This window comes from Photinus pyralis, unplaced genomic scaffold (genome assembly GCF_008802855.1).
Source record: "Photinus pyralis isolate 1611_PpyrPB1 unplaced genomic scaffold, Ppyr1.3 Ppyr1.4_unclustered_Scaffold450, whole genome shotgun sequence".
Taxonomy (NCBI): domain Eukaryota; kingdom Metazoa; phylum Arthropoda; class Insecta; order Coleoptera; family Lampyridae; genus Photinus; species Photinus pyralis.
In genome coordinates, this window is record NW_022171596.1 from 296730 (window position 1) to 309164 (window position 12435).

At 33.0% G+C, this 12435-nt stretch overlaps 1 protein-coding gene across 4 annotated transcripts; it reads right to left on the bottom strand.

The window, feature by feature from the left end:
* Positions 1–2573: 2573 nt before the first annotated feature.
* On the bottom strand, positions 2574–10249 carry LOC116182291. 4 transcript variants are annotated; one of them, XM_031502816.1, is made up of 11 exons: positions 10143–10249; positions 10011–10089; positions 9094–9330; positions 7585–7788; positions 7175–7529; positions 6932–7129; positions 6544–6880; positions 5048–5659; positions 3881–3955; positions 3777–3833; positions 2574–3728 (listed from the first exon to the last, which is right to left on the bottom strand). In XM_031502816.1, the coding sequence occupies exons 3-11, from the start codon at positions 9159–9161 to the stop codon at positions 2707–2709; spliced, it is 2928 nt and encodes a 975-aa protein (XP_031358676.1). In that variant the 5' UTR covers positions 9162–9330; positions 10011–10089; positions 10143–10249; the 3' UTR covers positions 2574–2706. The 4 variants fall into 4 exon arrangements, with proteins under 4 accessions (XP_031358676.1, XP_031358675.1, XP_031358678.1 ...); XM_031502815.1 differs by having other exon boundaries at positions 9094–9336; XM_031502818.1 differs by lacking the exons at positions 10011–10089; positions 10143–10249 and adding an exon at positions 9376–9749.
* Between the last annotated feature and the right edge of the window lie 2186 nt (positions 10250–12435).

Sequence of the window (12435 nt, forward strand, 5' to 3'; positions counted from 1 at the left end):
TATGCAGGGTGAGTTGAGTGTAGACGTCGAAAACTAGCAGAGACGGTTAGGGGATAATTTGCAGTTTTACGAGCTCACGTGAATGCCCTTTATGGCTAACTAGATAAAACGTAAGAATGCTTCTTTCGGTACGTTTGGTAAGTCATTTATTGACTTTAGAAAAAAATTACAAAAGAAAAAGGAACAGCTACAATTTTGAGTAAGAACAAAGGAAAACTGATTTTTCTAATGGAAACCGTAGTGTTTTGGGTCATTACTCAAACTCGAAACCGCCTGGAACTAAAGCTTCGACGTGTTCGTTAGTGAGAACCAAGTGAGTTAACGTTTGTGGGGTTTTTACACGTATTTATGGAAGCTCTTCATTTCCAAAAACTGTTTCCTGAAAAAGTGTAGAAGGGCCACATGCAGTTATGGACGGATGTTACAATTTATTTCTTCTCCTCCTTTCTCTGGTGATTCTTCACACAACTAACTTCACTAACTAACGAATGCTGCTGTCCCACTATTTGCACTCATATTTATAGGTATCATCTTAGTAAAATATCACTCAATAAATTTTTGTTTTACAACAATGACCCGCTTCATTTATCACATCCCGAATATACACACGTACTGCAGTATAAATATTAATTTACTCTATTTACATCTGAAATAAAATTGTATTTCTAACCGAGATTGTTACTTTATATTGCTAATTCCCTTTTAGCTTCCTTGCGGTTAAATAAAGAAAACCAGTTTTGGTTATGAATAAATAGATATACCCGACGTGACAAAAGTTAGATTTATTCTCGCACTTTATATGCTACGCTATCACTCCCTCTCTTTTTTCAGATTATTGACAGAGAGCGTCCTTCTGAATTCAGACGGCCGAGACCAAGATTCAAAGGTAATATTTTTTTCGTCGTATCTCCGTGAGGTAACCGGCCCGTGTGGCACATTGGAGTTGAAGCTCAACTGCTGTACTAAGGGTCCCTGGTCCGGGTTCGGGCATAGACATTTGTAAATGTAAATGTGGGTCGGTTTGATAGAAACCCCGGCCACTTAAAAATAAAGACTAAAAATAAATAAATAACATTTGTGCACAAAGGCTTATGATACAGTCGAATTGTAATTCATATATTTTGTGTGATAGTCATTTAAACAATTTTAATTCCGCTACTTCTGCGGAAGTATATTTTGATAATAATTCTCTGACGATTTGATTCCTTTTTGTAAAGTATTTTTGAATTTAAATGTTAATTTTGAGTAAGACTCATATATTTCAACATCTTTTGTAAATCGACCGAGATCTCGGCAACAGAATATGATAGAATTTTCGGGTTTTCGGCATTATATTCGTACTATTGTGTTATTCCTGCATCGATTAGTCTGACAGATGAAATCTATTCCCGAAGTTGATAATTTATGAATCTCCTTTAAGTGTGTAAAATTAACGAAATAGAATATTATAGTGTGTGTATGAATGTCATCGTCGTGAAACCAAATTTTTCAAATTGAAAAATTGGACGGTCAATAGAGCATTGCCCATTGGAAATTTGCTTGGGTAGCTATCATTCCGTATAAATTTCAAAACGTATAACCGGTATTTCGTATAAAATAAAAACGTATAATAAAATTACGTATAACTTTCATTTTGTCGAACTTGTAAAACATATAAATAAAATTCGTATAAAAAAAAAGCGTATAACTTTCATTTTGTCGAACTGACAAATCGTATAAATTAAAAGCCTATAATACGAAACCTGTATTACCTACTTAACGTCTAAATTGTCTGTAAGATGGCGATCCGTAGCGTAAACTAGTGTAAACCATACTGTTACTACTGAAGAAGATAGGTCATTCTGTACGAACAAAATCCTAAAATTTCGACGACTCGACAAAGCAATCGATAGGTATTAACTAAGGTATTAACCATACTTTACTAATTAACCATACTAATTGCCGAGTTTATATTATAAAAGAAACGCGTATTTTTATTTGTCGGCGTGTTACTAGCTTATAGGTAAAAAGTTTCGTTTCATATGTATATTTAGAAACGATAAAAAACAGACGACATAACAACTGTTGCGATTGCATTGTACTTATACATATTACGGAATGGGAAACCAGCCAGCAAGAGCAACGAAAAGGTCAAATTAAATGATGCTAAAGGTTTGAAAGTCGAGAAAAATTATATGTTAAGGCAGCCCTCGCCTCCTACATTCTCCAGGCAGAAACTTTTTTGTGGCCCGACGTACTTCTATAGCAATTTTCTGTTGCAACCCCGGAGGTTGAACTTAGGCGTTTAATGCTCATTTGCACCGTACAAATTAAATTCTGCTTATAAGTAGAGCTTAATCTCTATAGCAACCATTGTCTCAACAATCGTTACCAAGGTATTCAAGCCATACTTACATTTAAGTATTCCGTAATTGTTATGGTGCAATTTGGTCTAAAGGCAATATCAAACAGTTCACTTAAATGAAGTACAAGCGATTGATGCCGAACGCCGAAAGCAACATCATGAAAGACAGAAATGAATAAGAAGTGAATCGTCTGATATCACCTTAAGAGAAAAAATAAAATACATTGAATAGAACTTAATATATTTATTTTAATATACATAAGCAAAACAATCATACAAACAATTGTAAAGCACAGATTGATAATAAAAGCATCTAGTAGAACCCTAAACAAATGTGAAATATGTAACAATAAATTGAAAGATTAAATTTGAGAGTATTCATATGAAAAATCGTGAGCCAAGTATTGCTTCATTTCGCGAGTGAATTCTTGATAATACGAGTATGAAGATGAAATTTCTATTAAATTGCTGCACGTATGTGCAATAGGTCTACGATTTAAACCATTTAAATTATTAAAAGTTACTAAAATTGAAGATGGAAGGTGAATAGAACCAGTCACAAATAACAAAAATTTTTGCAAATCAGAGTCGCTCAATGATAAAACAAACTGTTGTAAGTAATAGAACACTCGTGATTGGTCATTTGTTAATTCCTGCTCCCTTTGAACAATGCAATCAACAACTTTTTGAGGAGACGGTTTCAACTGATTTAATATAGTAGACAACTCTTCAACAGTCATTACATTCCATACTGTAGTTAAATGAGTATCTAGAATTCCACTGCGCATTATGGTAATAAAGTCTTTAGGTTTGCTAATTAAAATATCAGTTGCAAGTGTTAAGATTTGCTCTTGTATTTGGTCTTCACGGGGTATATCGTACATCCCATAGGATGAATAAAATTCTTGCAAGCGGTACAACTCAACTGTTGATAACTGAGAAAATGATGAAATTGCTTTCGAAATAAGAGTTGATTCAGCCTTAGTTACAAATAGCTTAAAATCGTTCATGATAATTTCATCTGAAATTTCTTCATTGTTCAGCAATAGTAAATAGACACATAAAGGCAATTTTGTAGGTAAGCTTTTGGTAAGTATAAACATGTGAGTTAGAATACGACCTATCAATTTAAAGTTCATTTTATCTCTTCGAATGCGATGCAAGGGAAGGAACGGAATAATTACATCTTCACCTCGAAAGTAGTCGATTACTACTTCATTCCAAAAAATGGTGAATGCTTCTTTAGTTAATCCACCAAAATCTGACCCCAACTCTCCTTTGAACACAATGTTTAAACTTTTTAATGTAACCATAGGGTCTGAGTAGAATGAAAACATATCTTTTACAACACTGGATCTGTCTAACTCTAAGGTAAGTGCCGAACCTGTCAACAAAGATAAATAAGCTAAAAGAAATGCATTGATAAAGTTACCTTGTGGTAAATCAGCAATGAAGTTGTCCAATAACTCTGTATTCTCAGTATGTAATTCTAATAAACAGGAAATTAGCAAGGTAATCTAAACTATTTATTCTCACCTGTAACCTGAACAGAATTTTCACGTAAAACTCGATCGACAAACTCCATAATTTCCGCATCTTCCTCTGGTGTAACTGTAAAAAGTACATTTAATGAAAGTAAAAATATTTTATAACATAGAATAACTAACGAGTTTAAATAAAAAAATACAGTAAATTATACAACACCCCACATATGATAGCCTTAGGTAATCAGCTCTATTCTCTTGTAAATAATATAGGTTTAAAAGCTTCAGTCAAACTATCAAATACTTTATTGGTGTCATCATCCCCAATATTTATGAAAAGTGCAAAGCCAAAGCATTAATTAAAAATTAACTTAAGGTGCTACTATCTAAATAAACATACTACGAAAAGTTTTACTTTAACTTACAAAATGCTCTTTTTAACATACAATATTGCTTTATCATTCATCCAGAAAAAAATATTAAAAACACACTAAACAGCATAAAATACTGAAACAAATCACATTTATGTGTGTTACTTCACTGTTACAGACCACAAATTTAACATTTTTGAAAAAATACTCCATATTCCATGCTTTATACATACATGACCAATAATTCTAAAGGTTCTAACGAATGATAATATAAGTCAGAGCATGGAGAAGACTATTTAAAAAAATTACAGTGATAGACGCAAAATTAATTTGAGAGTTTATAAAAAACCGTGCTAAATAGCTACGCTTTCTTATGGTTTATGTGCATATGGGTAATATTGTTTTATAATTTATATCAATTTTCAATTTATTTTATGTGTAACAAATTTTGGCGCGCTTCTTCTAAGGTTAAATAGGTTGCATGATGTGCAAGGATTTATAGTGCTAAATCCCAACAAAACAGGATGTAGTGAAAAATCTTTTAAATTTACTGCAACCATTTGAAGAAGTAAAGCAGAAATTCACTTCAGAAAATGTTCAATCAATCATTCAATCAATCAATCTTTATTTGTCATACCTAAAGCGGTTTTGACACGTCTGACATGTTTGTATTTCTGAAATAATAGAACTGTTTAAATTTTAAAACCGTTTGCAAAGAGCCTATAGATTGTCTCACAGTGACTAGTCTGTACAGGGTGAATGCATAACATTGATGCCATACTTCTTTGCAAACTTGAGAACGCCATCGCTCACTGCATAAAACTGCAAATAATAACTAAAGACTATACCTCTTGTGACACTGGCCTGAACTGTTGTTTGTGCAAAAGTTGAGGTATCAGCATTGCCATTATTGCTGACTAAAGTTGAAACACTAGTCCTGCGTCGCGTTCTACGTTGACTAACCCTGCGTGTGAGAGGTCTACTAGGACGTGTTCGCCTAGAACGATTGGTATTACTTAAACTAATAGTTTCAGATTCATTATTTGCAATTGTAGCTGTTCTTAATCGTGTTGTAGGTCGATTTGTATGTAAATTGTCATCTCTTGAGTTACTTTCCGATGCATTGTTAACATTTGCAGTTCTCATTGTATCCACAATAGCGTTCTCTATTCTTGTTTCGACTATGCGTGCACCGTCAATGAGAAGTACATCATTTAAATCATCATTATGTCTGCTATTATCATTACTTAACAATGTTCGAACTAGTGAACTGACAAAGTACTTAGCGTTTTCTAAGAATTCAGACAATGATATTTGTTGATTTTGCAGTTCACGCCACGCTCGTGAAATATTGGCAGCATTTAGTAGGTATCTAACTTTAGGCAGTCTAGTTACCCTTTGACCAGAGTGAAGAATTATTACATCATTGTGTGATTTTGATTGAAGTTGTACCAGGTGCTCTGTAAAAAAACAAAAAATTTCCAATCATAAATATAACTTTAATTTGTACAGAACGCAATTTAAACATTTTGACAAATGTTACAACTTTAGTAACATGGGACCAAGGACGTAATACATCTCAGATTCAATATGAATTTAATGTACCTATTTATGACAAATTTTTTGCAGAATCGGAAAAAGTATACCTAAAGAACTATTCAAAGACGTGCCACATGTCTTTGTAGCTCTTATGAGCTGGAGAAAAATATAAGAAATGCAAATTTCACCACTTTTTTTAAGGTAGTTCCCAAAAGAAACACATTTGACTCAATTCCCTCTATCTCTCCATTTATGTTGCACCCTGTATAATACTGATAAAAAAATAACTATTTCTAAAAGCATGATGTGAAGTTCTGCTTCTCCTCGTGTTGATAGTCATCACTGAATGAACCTTCTGGTTCACTTTTCCTTTACCTTCCTTTCTATTTTCTCCTGTCAGTATACTCTTTTCTACCTGTTAGCTGCATTGTGATTGTCAATTTTATTTTGATGATAGGTTTGCATGTATATGCCATTCTTTTCGTGTTTTCAATATGAATTCAGCAAAGGATCACGCAAAACCATTAACGCGATGAACAACGCAAAAGCAGAACTTCAATGCATAGAAGTGAAGTCATTTGTGAGACTGATTACGCCCTGGTCCTTGAAAAAGTTATAATAAAGATCTAGATCTGCGATTAGTAACATTCAAAAACTATTCAAATTAATTTTTAAATAAGATTTGTGAATTGTTATACTAATTGGATTCTGTTGAAAAGATCTGGCTATATTTCATTACTCAAAGTTTTGATTTAGGTAATTCACTGATCGCAATTCCTTCTAAAACCTACTGTACAAAACAAACCTGTAAAAGCCCACACATTTGGATGAACACCAAACTTCTGATTTAGAACTCGATGATATGCTTCAACTGCATTATTAGTCCGTCTAACTAAATTGAACACACTAAAAAGTTGTGGTGTAACCCCTTCCAACCAAGTGGATTCCACATAAGTAAAAAAATTACTAAATGCATTACGAATATCGTCAGGGGCTTCAGATTTAATTAAATTAAATCCTTCTACGGCCATATCACATGGTAATAACGCTAATGCCATTATTTTCCTTAATACAAATTGAGCATGTTCATTTTGAGTCACTAGCGATCCCAATCCTAACTTTTTTGATTGACGATAAATTGCCTGTAAAGTATATTCTGGTTAACAATACAATTCAACTGACTATCTGTTTACCTGGCAAAAATGAAAAAAGCATCCATGAATTTCAGACTCAGGAAAAATCTCCATCAACGATTGATATAATGCTCTTTCATAGTCACACATTATTTGTGTAGCGGTCATGCTGGGGAAATTACTTTTTAAATGTTGAAACAGTGTTACATACGCTTCAGCAGTACGTTTGCTCATGAGTGCCCAGATACATGGTATCGACTATAAAAAAGTGGTCACTACAATTAAATTTTGGATTCGACTCACATGATTATGTATTGTCACCATTATGGTAAAACACTGCGCACTGCGCGTTGAAAGTCCAACATTGCATGGCACACATTTGAATGTTGCATCAACGTTCATTTCACAATTTGATAATAAAGGCTCAACATAAGTGGGATTGTAAAACAACAATATTTCAACATTTTCTGAAGGCTTTAAGAAGTAGCATTGAAGAGCGCCACGATCGTATGTCAATCGATTACACCACTTTTCTGATATTAGCAAGTCATAATATTCTTGCAAAGTGTTAGGATATGGGGGTCTACAAGTTCTTCTCCACTTAAACATAGCTGATTCAACAGCAGTAAATGGCAGTAAATTAGCCGCTTCAGGATATCTAAAAAAATTCATATATTGTTATTTAGATTCTTAACTGCAGAATATTAACTTACAATAAACGAATACTTTCGTAAATATCTTTACAAGAGCTAGTACTCCTACCCACAGACTGTCTTAACTCTCGCCGGAAGTAAAATAATTGATTTTCAGCAAAATCCTGAGGATGATTATGAGAAACAGAAAGCGAAAAATTCCCATCAGGCTTCAAAACACCCCTTGCAAAGCAAGGAAGAGCACACTTTGTACACATGTAATACCTATAGAAAACATTTTGATTAATATTACCAAAAAAAGAAATTGATAACATATTACAAGTACTTTACTTGTTTTTAGATACAATTTGATGTCATTTTCTTAATTCGTTTTCATGAAATATAATTATTCAATATAATATAATATAATAAGTACTTTTGACAATTATGATACGCAAGTATTAAACAATTACAGTGGAATCCCAATTAAACCAAACCTGTAATAAAAATATTTTTAGGAATAATAATATAGAAAACTACCGTTACTACTCTGTTTAAGAAACATTTCAATCTCTTGACACACCAAAATTTGTAAATATCTGATACATTAAGGGCCAGTTTTACAATCGCCAGTTAACCTTATCGGACAGATAACTGTCATAGACATAAAACAATTGTCTCCTTGGAAGTTATCTGTCAGTTACCGTTAACTGGCAATTGCAAAACTGGCCCTATATACAATGAACTGTTCCCATCACTATATTCCGTGCTACTTCATTTAATTAGACGTTGAATTTCTTAACAAAAAGTTTTAGTAATATTTTTTTTATATGAAAAGGTCCAGCAACCATTTCAAATTGACACAACCCCACTGTATCTAAAATTCACGATATGCTAATTATGCAGGGTAATGAATGTTTTAATTACTGATTATGATGCACGTATAACAAAAAATCTCTACACTAAAATTAGTCATAGAAAAGTTATTTTGCAGTGTGCTCTGATAGCTGTGGAATTGAATGCAATTGTGACTATCAATATCAATTTATGTAATAGTAACGCGCTTTACCTTTGGCTAGGTGCTGTAAAAACTAATCAAGTTTGAGGGATACCTTGAGAAATTCCATTGTAACCGTTTTAAGTAATAATTAGATAGTTTTCCACTAAAAATAACAATGACATTTTGAATGTTGAAACCGGTCAGCAAATAAAGCGATTTTTAGTGAAAATCTATTTAATTATTACTTAAAACTATTTAAGAAGTACTCAATTGCAAACGTAGTGAAATTGTAATTATAAATATTCATTGCAATTCAGTTGCTAATTGCAAAAATTCTACAATTTCAGTCAAAAGTTGAAGTTGCAGTAAACATTTTCTATCCATCACCATATGTTTAATTAGCATTCACCTGTATTACAGAGTAGCAATGACAAACGTCTAACAAGATTGCAGAACATGTTTTAAAAAATCTCGCAAAAAAAATTGTAATATTAATCAATATAAGTAAATCCACTGCCAAACCTGTTACCTAATGAAATCGAACTCAAGTTCTACTACAAAAAAAGTAAAAAATGAATAAAGTTGGTTACCTCAAATTGTTGTACACTCTATTCAGCTTATATTGGTAACCATCAATACTCAGTGGACTTCTTGGCATTTTTTCCTTCAAAAGTAGATTCAAATAGGTAACTTCCTTAATGTGCCTCTTTACTAATGCTGACAATGATCGCTAGTTGTAATGACAAACGCTATTTACATACGACAACAGCTGCTTTTAACGACAAATGCTTTCTGTGCTGCGTTTCACGACAAATGCTGGTAGCCATCTAAAACTAATAATGATATAAAAAATTATTTCACACATTACATACTTAGAATAAAATAAAGATCAGTGATATCTGGATTATTGAATTCGTTTACAAATGGCAAACATCCTCTAATTTTATAACAAACATTCGCCATGAAACTTTGAACAAAATCTGTCTTCATTTTTGTTCACAAATAAACCTTAAAATTGATATCTAAACAAAAAAGTTAGTAAATAACGTTTTTCTGCCCTTTGTTCAGTTTCGTTCAAACTCTTTTGATAGCCCACAAAATCGTTCACAAACGAAAGTTAGTGAATAGACGTGTTATACAATAGGCATTAAGGTGGCTACAGACTATGCGTGTATTCGCAATTCAAAATGTGCGATTCGCCAGCAATTTGTGCATAGTGTGTATGGATTCATTCGCTTAAATCGAGAATACATGAATAGTCTGCTGGGCTTCATTTATTTAACTAGAAACTGCCACGAACCGAGCGAATCCCGAATACACGCATAGTCTGTTGCCACCATTAGACATGTGTAAATGTGCTAAATCAAATGCAGAAAAACGATATTATTTTTCGCCCACACTGAAGGAATTTCACAATACTGAAGGCCACAAACGTGTAAATCGATCCGATTTCACACTTACTTATTTCATTATGTTATTTTATTTAAGTTGATAGGTAGGTACTTACATTTCATATCACGCCACCTCCATTTTTATCTTGCAGAAACTACTTCTTGCACGTGCTGTAAGGGTTATGGAAATCAAATCTATAATAAAAACTATTATAACTTGTAAAAATATACGCAGATTTAACACCTACTACAAATTATGAATTCCGATGGTTAACACGTACATTTACTGGTAGTCATATCTATCGATGATCACCGATTACTTAAACAATGCTTTTACTTAGAAGTAATTCAGAGAGAGTGAGAGAGAAAGAAAATAGAGAGAAATCTGTCATCTGTGGTAAAGAACAATGGCGTCGTTCCCGGCTAATTTAAAATGCAATCTTAGGTTTTCATTTTATCAATACTTGCATACTTACCACAATAATTATTGCAAGATTTTTAACCTGCAACAACTAAATGTTTATACTCAATGCCTATCTGCATAAACAAAGATATGGTAACTGTGCACGGTCCGTATAAAGTGTGTGTATGTATACAGTGTACTTCAAAAAAAGTTTGTAGAATTAAAGTTCTTATAGCCGTAAACTGAAGCCGTATACACCGTAAATACTGAAATTGTAAATTACATTATACTATTTTTGACTAGAAACTTTGAAAAATTTTCAAACTTAGATGAACTTCTCAATACTCGTATGCGCCATAAATACGGCCGCCCACTTGAAAACATCTTTTGTCCTTCCGTTATTTGCGGTTATATCAGAGACATTAGAGGAGGTAAATACTCCTATACATACTCCATAGGCGGTATTCCGTTGTTAACCATTAATATAAATGTCGCAAGGTCCGCCATTTTAGCGTGGAAAAATGCGGGAAAATCAAAGTAATGAGGCAATGGCAACGTCGTTACAAACACTTGTCAAAAACTTTCAGAATTTTCAGAACTTATGTCAGTTTTATATGTGAAAATTAATAACAGATGTCTTTTATATATTCCGTTCACTACAGTCACTAAACCGTTCACTTTCCATTTAGATCATGGTAACCCAGCAAACACACGACAGATACATTGTTCCCATGGTTTAAGGTAAGTCTTTCACGTACCTAATGTAGTCATGTTTTCTTTAATGCAATTTACTTTCATCGTTTTACTTCTACTAAAGATTTTATGTTAAATAACACACTCGCTAGTGCTAAGTACGTTTTTTTTCTAGGAGTGTATAGAACAGACTACCTTAGAGTACTACTACTAAATTTATTATCAAGACATCGCAAAGGAGAGATCGACTTCAATAATGTGGACGGCTTCATGGATCAAATCAGAAACTGTCGAATCTTTGGTTTGAATTTAATTACAGAACCAAAGATTTATATAAGTAATAGATACGCGGACCTTATGGACGCATAAAACCGTTGGTGTGCAATGACATCTATTGATTTATTTAACAATTTGATCGCTCGAACTGCCTTAATTTCCCCTTCCCTTATTATTGATTTTATATCCAAAAATCGAAATGGTGGAGCAAAGCATTACGCTCCACCTATAATATTTCTATCTCGCCTTAACGCATTTTTCTCTCGAACGGTGTACTTACGCAAGAACTTAAGTTACGCATTTTTATGAAATTTGATGGAGGTTTTAATTATCTATCCAATGGTATGGAATTCTTCTTGTAGGAGAAAATGGGGAGCAGAAAATGCCGAAAATGCATTTTCCCATGTTATTTCCCTATGTTCCGCTGTCAACTTGCCACACTGTATAATTTATATAGCTATTTGTGTAATAAGAGCGCAAAGTGCATAGTTGTCGCTCGGCGAGTTGTTGACGCGCGACGGCGTAGCCGGAGCACGGCAAACTCGCAAGAGCGACAACCGCACTTTGCGCTCGAAATGCACACAATATTTATCATGACACAAAGACAAAAAATTGATTTTACTTCTTTCTACTTATTACTTCAATAATAATTAATAGTAATTTAATATCAAGTATGCGCCTGACAGTTGTAATAGTGTTTGTCAATCACAACAACAAAAACACTTCAACCAGAACTTCAACTTTTAATTTGCTACGAAACCTCGTAGTTCCATCCCATTTAGAGTTTATTATTCATAACAATAATAATTGTACATTTAATATTATGAATAAATAAGTTTAGAAACTACATTATGTGATGTTGTATACATGTAAATAAATTGACGCTGTCTAATCGATGGGCGAACGACAAAATGACTATCGCTTGGCGAGCGACAAAGTTACTTTGTCGCTTGGCGAGCGACAAAGTGACACTTTGCGCTTTTATAATACAGCGAAAAATTGTTCTTTCTGTCATGATTGCGAAAAAAATATTTATATTGGATATATTTTTTTTACATAAAAAAAATAAAAGAAAATTCATCTAAAGAACGAGTGCGATAAAATGTCTTATGAAACGTGTTTCTTATTCTATTTTTTCTATTTGGGTTTTTACAAATAAAACAAAATTT

What these genes read in the sequence shown, in the direction of transcription:
- LOC116182291 (XM_031502816.1), bottom strand. Translation starts at nt 9,161, where the DNA reads ATGCCAAGAAGTCCACTGAGTATTGATGGTTACCAATATAAGCTGAAT. An exon ending in TGGTGACAATACATAATCAT is followed by an intron (nt 7,130 to 7,174) that starts GTGAGTCGAATC and finishes ACTTTTTTATAG; the next exon opens with TCGATACCATGTATCTGGGC. An exon ending in CATTGCTGATTTACCACAAG is followed by an intron (nt 3,729 to 3,776) that starts GTAACTTTATCA and finishes CTTTGTTGACAG; the next exon opens with GTTCGGCACTTACCTTAGAG.